The following is a 13,792-nucleotide window of genomic DNA, read 5'->3' as shown; positions in this document are numbered from 1 at the left end:
AAATCTTGATTGGAATGCTTGTATAACCCAGATTTTGTGGCAAACAAGTGCCAGGTCATCTTTTCTATGATATGCATCATGATGCAATTTTTTATGTTCTGTTGATGCAAATATTTCTATTATCATCGTGATGTCCTTGCAAAAGATGACCAAATTGCCTTTCTTCGGACTCTATGCATTCCTTTAAATGATTGGGTCACCTAGCCGAGGTATTTAATGATTTGCCCCCAAAAAAAAAAAAAATCCTGTAGCAGAGCCTGTCGCTTTTATCAATACGTTGTGTTGTTTTTGTCATTGCTGCTAGAGAGGCAGATATAATACATGGAGGGAATAGAAAACCACAAGGCGTGCTTATAATCCAATTAGCTTCATCAACAAAAACAAGGAGGAGATGTACAGGGTATTATTAATGTGTTGTGGGTTATAGGAGCTGTTACTCGGCATTCAAACTGCCCCAGCATTTTGTTGACGACTATTTGAACAATTTCTCTTCCAGTACCGGAGCAACCAAGTTCTCCACAAAGGACCTCTGTTTTCTGGTTTCCTCGAGTATCACCGAGAAAGCAGCCTTGCAATCTTTGGCGCTCAAAAATCCAAGTATCCATCTTCCTTGTTCAGGGAGTGATGTATGGGAGTCGAGTGTTTTCGTCTCATCTGATCGGAGTCTTGGCTCAAAGTCTCTAAGATGCACTAGCAACCATGTAGGATGCTCCTCGTCTATCTTGGGCTATTCGAACAGGGGAAGAAATGAGTGTTAGATGAAAATTTTGGACCAAACGAACTTTCCAAGTCACCCACAAAACAAGTAGATGACATTGACATTTCACACATTGCATCAGCACATCTCCCAGATCATACTCACTGGGTTCCCGCATAATGACCTGTTCATGTCAACAGGCCAGGTCCGCAGTGGTTCTAAGCGGAGATATGTGCTACAGTTATATATTATCCAAGAAGTGTCTACCAATTAATATCTTAGTAACAGTAATTAAAATTCGATCAGAGAAACTCGGAAGATTTACGCATTTGGCATAATTTTGAATGATTCAGCGAGTTTTATAATCATTTTGAGCATTTATATGATGCCCAAAGGTCAATACTATGAAAGAGACTTTCAAAATAACGTGGGGGTAAGGACTTACATCCAATCCAGCCAATGGAGCAATGGCAATTACAACTCCTTTTCTAGAGTGTAACGGATGCCGTTCCACAAGTAGCAATTTACCAGATATTTCCCTTGCAATTGGTATCACATAAATATCTCTTGTCCCAGCTCCAGAAAATGCAATTTTACAGGGGATTCCAGAACCTGTGAATGTTTAAGCAAAATATAAAGATAAAAACTCCAATTAAGAACATGATTATGCATATTTGAGTGAATGCTAAGTAACACCTCCACAGGATGGATAACCAACCTAAAGCTACCTCTGAACCGAAGCTTGCCAATGAAAGATCCGAAGGATATCTTTTCCCCGATTGAGCCAAGTAGCTGTTTTTCAAATTTGCTAAAGGATTATCAAAAGGATCACCCCCAAAAATAAATGGCTTCAGTTGAAGATGGAGAACAAAAACCTATCAAGTTTACAAGCCAGTGAAAATTAGTCAAGTATCATTTTTGTGGTTTCTGTGACAACTGACACAAAAAAAAATTGTCTGATTCACACCCAAATGGCACAGATGAAACAGAAGGCTGACATACTCCTAAACTTGGCTCTATAAAGAGACTAAATATCATGTACCTAAAGTTCTATCGAACTTCCCATCCCACAAGGTCCGGAAATCACTGAAAAAACAGTACCAGTCATCATTATTTAGCCTCCTTGGTAGGTACTTGTATCAATATTACTATCAGGCATTTCCTCCCAAATTAAACATCACCTATTCAATTTCACATACTCTGAAAACCAAACACCATAATGGTGAAGGATTAAATCTGTTAGGTAATTCCCATGATTAGAGTTCAAAAGATAATTGTTAACCTTGACACAATCAACCATCCGTTGCCAATCAAAAGCAGGACCGGTATTGCCTGAGATGTTAAATAGAAAACTAGCAGGTGGTAAGACTATACTTTTTAAAAGCAGACAGCAGAGATAAAACAAAAGAAATATGAATAAAAGAAGGAAGGAAGAGAGTAGAAGAAACGCCATACTACCACTTGGAGGATTTTGAATAGATGCAAGTTCTAGAAGAAAGAAAGGATCCTTGGACTGTGATGATTCTTCAAGTGCTGTAGCCTCACAAGGCAAACAAATGCTCAAAAAAGATTACATAGCCCATTATGAGAAAACAAAATGGTAAAATCGTACACCACCAGAAGGACCAAATCAAATTCCTTGATACAAATCACAAGGCAGGATGATGACCCAAATTTCCAGAAAGCCTTTTCTTCTTTGCTGGCAAAATTTGAAACAAACACTGCATACCTGTTTTACAGTTGGCCCATTCGCTTTTTAACACATCTGGAATATGGTCAAACCAGCATCGATCAAATTCTTCATAAAGATGTCCACAAGAGACCTCATATGAGGTCTGTCAGCGTACCTCAGAGACAAAATTCTCATTAGAAAGTTTGAGATATAATTATAAGTCGTACATTTGCAAGAAATTTTAGGCAACGAAATGTCTCCCTCATCATACAACGATTATGCAACCAATGACTACATATCACACAATGTCTCAATCTTACAGTTCCATGGGACTGTTAGGCAACTAGGGGCTAGTCCATCAAGGATTGCAGGTCATCCAACCTGAATTGTTACCCAAATTTTTGTGCATGGTAAAAACTATATCCTTAAATTCCATTCACTTTTGTCTACAGTCATTAGAAAGCTTTGCAATGAAGCTGTGATAATGATCCATGAATTCTTTAAAAAAAATGCAATATGGATGAAAATAAATCCTGCCTCATCACAGAATATTGTGACTTAACATCCCCTAGAGATAACCAAAGCATAGAAGCCCTAACGACCTGGATTACTTGAGGTGCAAATTACTCGTCAATTAATTGTCACCTAAGTTGCAAGAAAAAACAAGTTATAGAGTTAGCATCCTGCACATACTCATTTTCAATACCCATAAGACTAGATTGAGCATTATTTGTCATATCAAACCAATAGTTGAATATCTCAGATAACTGTACAATTTTATTGCATCCAATTGTGTTGAATTATTCAGATCAAAGGACTGAAATTATTTGATTATCTTCTATGAGTTATTCAAACTACACGGGAATGCAAATTTCACAGATAGATGTAGTTTTTTTTTTTTTGGGGGGGGGGGGGGGGGGGGGGGGCACAAAATGCTAAATTTATGAGCACAGAACCAGTTAATCACCCAGCAGTTGCAAAAGCCTCAGGACATTATATATAAACATGCTGATGTTGTTATTCACCGCCAATAGACATGAATTTTGACCACCATTAATACGAAACTTTTGCAAACTGAGTGGAGGTGCAGAATCTCTATTTATTCCCTATAAACTCCATTCACCAACTGTCAATATGGCTTGCAGTATACAAACACTAGCGATTACCTAGTTCGTCCAACTCGAGATATGTACCAGTATTTCAGGAACATCTCAAAAGGAAAAGTTTTCCAACTAATAACTGTAATATGATAGAGACTGAGGAAACATTACAAGAAATTCAAACCAAACCTTGAAGAGGTGACAATCATTGTCCTCTAACTTCTGGTCCAGAAAAACCAACAACTTTCGCAAAAACCAAGCTGCATGCAACAATATTGGTACTGACAATGGTGGTTCACTCGCCAAAACCTTCAATAATTGATTCACAATCTGCACAATCAATAAAAGCATCATAATAGCGGGCGATGCCAAAGAGAAACTAACTTGATTAGGAAGATTGCAAGTTCATGCATTTAGCAAATCATGAGGCAGAAACTTCCCATATCCAACAGCTTGCTGCGGTCTTGGAATTCACTATCACAAGCAGGACAATATATTAAACTGATTGGTGAAATGCAACTTGGGCAAAAAATACCTTCTGTATGTGTCCTGCAACAGTGCTTCCAATCATCTCTGAAGCAGTCTGGGAATTAAATATAAAAGCAAGGAATCAATTCCCTAAATATTACAATCCAACTTTTTGCTAAACGCCAAAATAATAGGGATATGACATTCAATGTCACACATGATCACAAAACCTACAAAGAATCTCCAATATTGAGGCATGCCCTCCTTAAAAGTAAGCAAATGATAAAACAAAACAGGAACATATGACTTTTGTTCTCTAACCGTAACAGGGAATATAAAACCATTACCTTTACTTGAGAAAATCCTATCTTTGCAGCCAACTGGTAATGAAGATCTGCAGGAAAAGAAAAATAATAATAATAAACTAGCAGAGCAGTCATACATATAAGAAAAGATGAAAAAATAAAACTACCTTTACTGTCAGCCACTGTAAACAATAACATCAAAGAACCTAGCATTAGACTGTGATTACGGGAGAAAATACAACTAAATATTCCACCCCTGCAAAATGTTCCAAATACAAATCTTGTTACCGTCAGGACAAGCCTAATGGAAATTTCTGCATCAGAAAAATAATTATAAGGCTCAAATTAATTGCAGATAAAAAAAATGAAATGCACTGAACATCTTATTCACTGTTAAAATTAGGCAATTAACCGCATCTATTGTCATCCTCTCCAAGAATTTTGCATCATATTATTCAGTTTCACAAGGAGCCGCTTTTATTGTACAGAACTCAAAACAGATAGAAAAGAAGAGAGAAGGTACCAAACATATAGTAATGAAAAACGACATAGATAAGGATAAAAGCCATCCAGGATCTCAAGAAAACCTGATCCGCAAGCCCCCTTGTTTCACATATAATATAAGATCAATAAGTAGAGGCAATTTTAAGCATCAAAATGAACTTGCATATGAAGCAAACAGCAAAAATAAAACACTATGTATTACACACAGAAAGAAGAACAAATGCAATGTCCTTCATAATCTACTATTCAGCTGATCATTATGGCTTCCAAATGTTTGTGAATGATGCCACTAAGTTTGTCACTTCTATGACCACCAAACTTTTTGCCCAGATATGGTGATACACCATGCATCTGTAACAGCTGTAATAATTGCACCTTTTTATTCTAGACCTTTTGAAAGCTTTCTAAAGCTCTAAATTAATTTTATTATGCACCTTAAATAAATAATTTAACTGGTGGTATCAAGATTAACAGATTACTTTCAAAATCCAATACATGATTCCATGTACAGTGCAAAAAAAAAGGGATTCACATTAAAACCCACCACTAACCATTCATTTTCCGAATTCTCCAGCGGTGAACTGTCAAAACAAGAGCTCAGTTCTGTGAACTCCAATGAATGCTTAAGAACATAGTTCATCATGAAGTTTTCTGCCCCCTCATGCTGAAGATCTACCATTTCTTCCCCTTCCTGATAACAGACTGCAAGACCATTCACCTGCTCAAGTCTAGCAGATACAACAGACTCAGCAGCATCTGTCACATTCGGAGGCATAAAAGAAAATAGAACAGCACTGCCGATAACATTAACCAAATTCGTTCCATCAAAAACTTGAAGAAGACGACAAAGAACATAGAGACAAGTGATTGCAGATAGACCAGTGTCCTGAAGGAATAATGAAAAAGGTTGAGATATTATTCTCGTAAAACACTTAAATATCAAACTTTATTGTGCACATATACAAATGACTCCACGTTTGTAAATGCCTTTCTGAACCACAAAGAAATATTTGTTTGGATGAAAATTGATTTTGATGGTTTCTGGAGCAATTGCAGACAGAGTGCAGAAGGAACAGCACTGAAGGAAATGCAAATGAATATCTGCAAGGATAATAACATGCGCTGGGATGGAACGATAATAAATTATTTTCGCTACATAAAAGCATAACAAGGGGTAATAGTACTATGGAGGGTGATAAGGTGGGAAGGATTGTAAGTAGGAGATCTTGAGTTCAAGACCTCCCACTTACCGAGAAAGAGAGAGAGAGAACTAATAGTACTACAATCCCTCCATAACTTTAATTGCTTAGTAGTTAAAATTCTTCAAGTGTTTCTTCTAACCAATGTCAGTGGCGAGAGACTTTATATGCTCATCCTCTTCATTATTTATTAGAAACTACATTGATCCTTTGGAAAATAGTTTTCCCGAAAAATTATGAGCCGAAAAATGCACCTCTGATGAAGTCCAGTAGATTGAGGAGACAAAATATCAAAATAACAAAGCCTAACTGAATAATATCTCACATTGCTTAGCCTATTGTTTAGTAGAGTAAGCAACATCGGCAAAATAAGCATGTTAACAATGTTCTCTGTAACAAGTTTGTTCAAGCGCTGCTCAGGAATGCACAGTATGTCCTTCAGGTAATAGAAGTCATCCAAAATTCTATCAGTTTCTGAAAGAAGGTCTCTTTTCTTTTCATGGAAACTCTCCCTGCATCACAGTTATGACAAGCTCTCAAGAGGCGGATAACTGCTGTTGGAAAAAACAAATGAACATTTAAAGGAACAGAAACATACTTTACCCCATTGATGATAGCATCAACATGCAAGCACTTATTTTTTAAATTCAGAATCAAGCTAGAAAAGTATGCAGAAGCAGTAGGAGTTGTTAGAAATTGATAGACCATCTCATCAGCAACTGCATCATTGAATAAATAGCTTAGAATCACTATTATTTGGATACAACCTACTAAAAGTACAATATATTTAAAATAAAGTACATTTTATAATAGTAGAGTACCATTATAAATGTTAAGGGTCAGTGCACGAACTGCTATCTGTATCATCTTTTCCCCATGGTTAGCAAATTTAAGAGCCTCATCATACAACGGCAATGAGATTGCAGTGTCCTGTCAAAAAGCACATTATTCTAACAAAACAGAGTAACTAACAAAAAGCACATTATTCTAGGTAATCTATATAAAGACAACACACATTTTTATCAATAGTAGAGCATGATAACAGCATTATTACAGGGCAGACCTAGTGGAACTAGATGACATTGGTTAGACCTAATTCTTCCCAATTACCTTAGTCTAGACTGCACCAATCATTTAAAATTTCTATCCTCAAAACAAATGTCTCTCAATTCCAAAATAAAATTGGAAGGTGTTATCTAAATAATCTAACATTATGTTAATATGTTAACTGCAAATCATTATGGATAGCTGCAAGAGCTTTTATTCCTAAATGCTAAGGTCCTGTGAACATTCAACAACTCATAAAATAAGGGAATTTTATCAAACGCCCAAAAAAAAAATCCGTTTCATTTCTGAGCATTTCAAGTTCTTTTAGAGCAGGATACAGCCTGGCTAAATGCATACTTCTTTTTGCAATAAATACTTGTAAGAAACAAGGAGCTTTGGACCAGTTCGGTCAAAAGTATCAGGGTAAAGTACTTGAACAAACAAAAAGGGAATGGATAAAGATAGTCTTTTCTAATAAAGTTCATTGAAATTTTAAGCTTCAATCTACCTGGTGAACCTTTACAAGAAGACAGATTGTGTCTCTACCTATTTTCCCACTAACTGTTCTGGATCAAATTACACAAAAAATAAAAATTAATTACTTGGGCATAAACTTAAGCCAGGGAAAATGAGACTAAATAACTGACAGTAAGAACAGTAAGGCACACAACCTCAGAAAGGATACATAATAAGGAATTAGATCTCCCCCATCGAACTCATAATGATGTGATATTACGCTGTTGATATAGCCATTGCTGAAACAATAGTCTGCATCATTTACATTAGAAAAGACACCAAAGAATTGTACAAGCAACATTTGAAGAAGTAAGCACAAAACAATGCTTTAGAAAAGAAAAGAAAATACAGTTACTTAGAAGTGAAAATAGACTATGGCTTAACACAAGACTTTTTGAATTCACATACATTTGAAACCCCCCAATAAGATGCATATGTAGGCTCGAATGATCATGTTCTCACAAAAGATAAGATCCAGGGCACATTAATGTAGCACTACACGAGAGCCAGGCAAGAGCACACTAATGTTTCTGACGTTAGTAATAGAAACTATGTGTGACTGACATGACAGTTGGGGGTCATTAAGCTTTGAAGTAATATCAATTTTCACCGTTGTTTTCATATTCCATTCTACATTTAGAACTGTTTAGATGCTATCCCAACCCATGCAAGGCAGCTAGATGTCTTGCCTCTATCCTTCAACTTTCCTTGGATAAAAAATTACGAGTAATACAATCTTTGATCTGGTGTCGGATGCGAGTTTCAAAGGCTTACAGATGGCATGTTCATTTTCCACGTTCTGGATCATTATGCTCAAATACTGCAAGAGTGGTGCCTCAATTCCTGAATTCCCACCAATCTTTAGTATACGAACAAACTCTGCTAAAACTTGAAATTCCATGAAACATCTATAGGAAGAGAAAAGGAAACTCAAGTTGGATGTGTCACAACATATTCACATTAAGAGGATCTAGAAAAGTAGGGCGATGCAATGTTTCTAACTCGAAAATCGCTGGATCATGCCGATCGCCATAGGTAACTATTTCCACAATTGATTGAAGCAAATCCAAAACTACTTCCTGGAGGAAGAGGATCATGCAAGAGAGAAGGGTTGCTGATATCAGACCGCAGAAAACAGATCATTAGGCAAATTTGATAAATCGAAGTGGGAAATGAATTGATTCTATACCCGGTTGCGCTTGTCAACGACTCTGATTTCCCGCAGTTGGTTTACAATATATCTAAATTCCAAAATTGGATCACACAAGACAGTTAAACAAGGGAGATAGTAGAACAAGAATAAATGTAGTAGAAACACAAAAATTTTCAACCCAAAAGGAGGTCATGTTAAAGCCAACAGTTTTATGTGGCTGAAATGCATGTCGAGGATGCTGCCAGCCTTAATCAAAAAGAAAAATGTTTCCCCACCTTATGATATAATTTTCCTCTGTGGATCATGTAATAAAAATCTGCCTACAAGATAAATTTTCACCATGAAGACAAAGCTTTAAACCCTGATTAAATTGCATCGTTGCAACAAAATTTCACTTCCACTCTGTACTCCACTGATTCACAACCAACACCGCCCCCCCCCCTCCGGGCCCAAGGAAAAAGTAGAAAGAAGAAATTTGACTGTAAATGGGTTATTTTGTAATTAGTTCAGGATTTTAGAACAAAAACTTTTGCTCCCACAAAAACAAAAAGGTTAAAAAGCAAATGTAACCGAAAAAAAAAAATGGAGCAAACCTGAAGTGGTGAAGAGAGAAGCGGTCGATTGTAGGCCAAAGTGACCGCCACATCGTAGATAGCAGGAACAGTATTGAGGCACTACTATACCCGGAATTAAGAAAGAAAGAATGTGTTTTACAATGCGCGCGCGCTGCACTTGGAAATAGTCCCGGAGCAAGAATGCTGTAGGGACTAGCGAGTCGCAATACGTATTGGGGGCTGGGCGGGGCGCCACAATGAAATTGGAAGGTGGAGGTTGTTTGTCTGGTAGGTTTGCAAAATTTTGGCAACCTCAACTAACTTTCAATCATTCTTCTTTTTTTTTTTTTTTTTGTTTTCTAAACTTCATTCCCATTCATGATAACTGTAATTAAAAAGGTGGACCGGATGGTTTATTTGGGTGATCGAATTCGAATGCTGGACGGATGATATGACCAGTGAGGATGGAGTTGACGGTTGGAATTTGGAAGCAGCGTACGCTTTTGCTCCCATCACAATAAACCGACAGCTGCTTCTTTTTTTCCTTTTTTTTTTTTTTTTTTTTTTTTTTAAAGCACTGCCTATGTGGAGTGATAACATGTACTAACAAGAGGTTTCCTTTCGCATCTTTAATGAGTAATAATGACATGGCAATAATTATGTGGAATGTGTGTCAAAATAATAAAATTTTATTATGCTTGATTATTCTTTGCAAGCTTATCTTAAATAATACCTATACAAAATCATTAAGGTTTGATATTTTTAAGTTTCCAAACCAATAACTAGTTGTGAATATTTCTATCTTGGCTAATTATTGTTGAGTTTTTCAAAAACTAGTTACTAGTTTAAAAAAGTACTTTAAAAGGTAGGTACTATAAAAAATAGTCTACATTTTTTCAATGTTTAGAAAATATCTCAAAATATATTCTAAAAACTCTGCTACAGTAAAAAATTTTAAAATCACCCCAAAAAATGCTAATCCAAACAGTAAGTGTTTCGATTATAAAAAATTACACCTTATTTACACGCACTGACTTGCTTGCATCGTCAATATATTTTTCAATCATTTTTTATCTCACATACATCATATCAAAAAAGTGTTACAGTACTTTTTTCACAAAATTATCTCAAATCATTTACAATCCAAACACACTCAATTTAAAACTGAAATCTAAATCCATTAAATTATTGAATTATTAAGTGCTAAATCTAATACATTTAAATGTATATCACATTCGCTGATAAGTGAGTAGCTTATTACTTATTTTTTAGATCAAGTTTTGATTAGGAAATTCAGTATCATTTAATTAATTCAGATGTTCAATTTTTTTGTTATCAAACGCGTCTGAACTTGTTACGATCTGAATCCATTAAATTTAAATACTAAATGAAATTATCAAACAAGGGCTGAGTAGATTCTAGAGCTAACCATTGTTACTTTCTGCCGAGGACCATATAGAAAAGTAGGACAACGTGTAAAATTAACTAAGGATCAAATTAACTAATGACTAAAGATATACTACTCTATGCGTGTAGAATTAACTAATCTTTATCCCTTTTTTTATATATATACAATTCGGAAATGAATCATACAGCCTGTGAATTCTACTCGAATTAAAGATGCTTGCAGGGTCTACGTCAATTTATACAAGAAGAAGGTGGGCTGGTAGAGGAATTAACTCCTCTTTGTTTTAACCTCTTTCTCGTCATCTATACTTTGGTAAATGATTTAAAATGGCATTCTAAAGCTTCATTATAAGTACGATGAAACTTTTGGTTGTGTTTTAATTGCATTTTCCGTCATTTTTCATGGAAAAAATACTATAGCGATTTGATAAATGTGAGGAAAAAAGGTGATAGGGACATGTGATTAGGAGTGTGCAAAATCGAAAAATTCTGATTTACCGACCGAATTCGAATTGAATTCGAAATTTTTGAAATCGATAAATCGGAAATCGGAATCGAATTCGGGTTTTCCGAATTCATATATTTCGAATTTAGTTCGGATTCGGTAATGGAGTTTTTCAAATCGGAATTTCCGATTTCGAATTCACAATTCGAAATCGGAATTCGAATTCCGATTTCGATTTCAAATTCGTTTTTAATATATAAATATATTTTTTATACATGTAATATAAAATTTATACAATATAATATTATATAAAATTTATACAATATAATATTATATAAAATTTATATAATATAATATAATATTATATAATATTATAAATTTTATATTATATAATAAGTTTTATATTATATAATAATATATAAATTTTTCCGAATTCGGTGAAATCGGAATTTACCGAATTCCGAATTGAATTTGGAATTGGTGAATTCGAAATCGAATTCGGTCGAATTATCAGATACCAAAATTTCGAGAAATTCCGAATTCAAACTTTCGAATTACCGATTTCGAATTCGATGCACACCTCTAAATATGGTCACGAAAAACGACAATATTTTCCGACGGAAACAAGCAATCCAAGCATGGCCTTTATCTTTCTTTCTTTTTTTTTTTTGTTTTGTCCCTTCTAACTATTATGTCTTCGCTATTACTACTTACAGCAACTACGTAGTGTAGTAGTAGGTTTCTTTTGGAACCGCACAGTTATCTTACGTTTGATAAATAATAATAATAATAATTAGGGTTAATATCAGAAACCTCCCATAAGGTTTCTTCTAATCACATCTAGTACCCCCATATTTTTGAAATCACACTTAGCACTCCTGGCAGTAGGATGTGACAGGTTGTCCTAATCAAAATGTGAGAAATTATCCAAAAACCACCAACACCAGGCAATTTTTTAAGCGGGGAAATGCTGGAAAACCAATGCTGCTGTAAACAAGTAAGTTATAATTCCCTTTGTACCAAATGCTCAAGCTACTCTAAATGGTGGATCTCAAGCCGAAACTTCTGTTAGCATTAATACTACTGCAATAGTGGCCTCTAACACTATTACCAGCAGTTTCTCTATGATGTTTTGAGAGTGCTAAAGGTTCCCCGCAATCCTTGCTTTTGGTATCTGAAGTAGTTTAGGTACTAGTCTTCTTAGCTCCCAGCAATATTGAAACAATGTTAGCTTTTGTGAACAATTTTTTGATAAGTGGTGCAATGTGCATCTGATTTATATTTCCTGCCACTTATGGTGCTGTTTGACTAATCTTAGAACTACTTGTGTATAGTTTTGTGCATTGCAATCCTCACAATCTAAACAACTAGTTGTAGATGGTGTTTTTGTTCAGAATTGGATTGCAATATAAGGTTTACGTATCATGTTACTAAACTGATCCAATGTAGTATCATGGACTATGTAATTAGTGGAGAAGGGGCAGGGACGGTTACTGCTGTTAAAGGTAGTATAATTACTCGCTGTTGTTCTAGTGTTACAACGTGTACAAATGATGTTACACCGTGTGAGACGGTTACTGCTGTTAAGGGTAGTATAATTACTCGCTGTTGTTCTAGTGTTACAACGTGTACAAATGATGTTACACCGTGTGCAAAATGCACACAAGCTTCCGGAGTGCAACCGTTTCGGCCCCAGGTCCATAATTAGTTATGCATCTCTATATCGCCAAAATCTCTGATAATTAGCTATAACATTCTTTTTATTACACTTTTACACCCTCAGCTTCTAAATTAATATCATATGCCTATTGATTTCTATTTTTATCTTTTAAAATTCACTAATCATTTTGGGTTTTGGGTAAAAGTGGAAAAAAAATAAAATCTCTCTCTTACAATTCATTCTTTACTACCATTTTCAAATAGAGGGGCTGACAAGATACCAAAGTTGTCATTCCAAGGGTGCTAAGTGTGATTTCAAAAACATGGAGGGTGCTAGATGTGATTAGAAAAAACCTCAAGGGAGGTTTCTGATATTAACCCTAATAATTAATTAGGCAAGAAAAGAATGATTAGTACCACATTGGAAAAGGCGGCAGCCTCGTCGTAGACCATTTGGAGTCCGATGCGGAACGATCGTAGAAGTTCACTATGCTATAGGCCCACGATTGCACTGCGGTGTTTCCGTCCGCATTTCCTCGTGGCCCACAATTTCCAAATCAATTAATCATCCAAAGAAAAATCTCTGCCGTTCGCCCCAGGGAGCGTTGTCAATTGGATTTGGGAGCTCATTTCTGGTCGTATCAAAATTTCATCTTAGAGTTTAACCCCAACTCTGCAAGGGCCCTCCGAAGGGTGGTTCATTTCCACTCACAAAGCCTTACGGGCTTAATTTGGACTTAGCCCAAGCTTACTTTTTTTCCCCCCTTTCTTTAGTTGAATTGCTACCCACTAAATCTAATTTATTAGCGACTAAATAGTTACTCTTAAATTACCCACAACGACTAATAAATTTATACATTCAACTTTCTATATTATAATTGAGACTAAATATGTAAAGAATGTAACCCCTAAAGTACAAGTTAATCACACTTTAGGTCTTAATCTAATCAATCACCTACTAAATGAGTTACTCGTAATTTATCCACTCATGAAGATGACTTTTACGGATATCTTTCGCATTATTACGTGTAGCTTCATAACTAATAGAAATAATTCAAGTATGGCA

The 13,792-nt window shown here is 35.5% G+C and overlaps 1 protein-coding gene across 39 annotated transcripts; it reads right to left on the bottom strand.

Annotated features, from left to right (window-relative positions):
- Positions 1-264: 264 nt before the first annotated feature.
- Positions 265-9,702, bottom strand: LOC113693814 (protein TRANSPARENT TESTA 9). 39 transcript variants are annotated; one of them, XR_003449152.2, is made up of 21 exons: positions 9,255-9,702; positions 8,698-8,749; positions 8,511-8,587; positions 8,283-8,416; positions 7,664-7,760; positions 7,501-7,558; positions 6,767-6,875; positions 6,544-6,664; positions 6,271-6,457; positions 5,298-5,632; positions 4,410-4,498; positions 4,285-4,331; positions 4,005-4,052; positions 3,659-3,799; positions 2,427-2,532; positions 2,153-2,230; positions 1,980-2,049; positions 1,740-1,783; positions 1,426-1,489; positions 1,143-1,309; positions 265-727 (listed from the first exon to the last, which is right to left on the bottom strand). XR_003449152.2 is itself a non-coding variant. In XM_027212529.2 (20 exons), exons 1-20 carry the CDS (start codon positions 9,305-9,307, stop codon positions 473-475), a joined length of 2,268 nt encoding a protein of 755 aa, XP_027068330.2. In that variant the 5' UTR covers positions 9,308-9,697; the 3' UTR covers positions 265-472. The 39 variants fall into 39 exon arrangements, 22 of the variants coding, with proteins under 22 accessions (XP_027068330.2, XP_027068331.2, XP_027068327.2 ...); XR_003449154.2 differs by having other exon boundaries at positions 2,156-2,230; XR_003449153.2 differs by lacking the exon at positions 1,740-1,783 and having other exon boundaries at positions 9,255-9,701.
- Between the last annotated feature and the right edge of the window lie 4,090 nt (positions 9,703-13,792).

Source organism: Coffea arabica, chromosome 6c, assembly GCF_036785885.1.
Source record: "Coffea arabica cultivar ET-39 chromosome 6c, Coffea Arabica ET-39 HiFi, whole genome shotgun sequence".
In the NCBI taxonomy this organism is placed as follows: domain Eukaryota; kingdom Viridiplantae; phylum Streptophyta; class Magnoliopsida; order Gentianales; family Rubiaceae; genus Coffea; species Coffea arabica.
This window is presented reverse-complemented; position numbering and strand designations above follow the sequence as displayed.

Excerpts from the sequence above, each read along its gene's own strand:
- LOC113693814 (XM_027212521.2), bottom strand. The coding sequence starts at position 9,307 with ATGTGGCGGTCACTTTGGCCTACAATCGACCGCTTCTCTCTTCACCAC. Across the intron at positions 8,588-8,697 it reads TCGTTGACAAGCGCAACCGG|GAAGTAGTTTTGGATTTGCT; the intron begins GTATAGAATCAA and ends CTCTTCCTCCAG. Across the intron at positions 4,499-5,297 it reads GAGAATTCGGAAAATGAATG|GGGTGGAATATTTAGTTGTA; the intron begins GTTAGTGGTGGG and ends AACATTTTGCAG.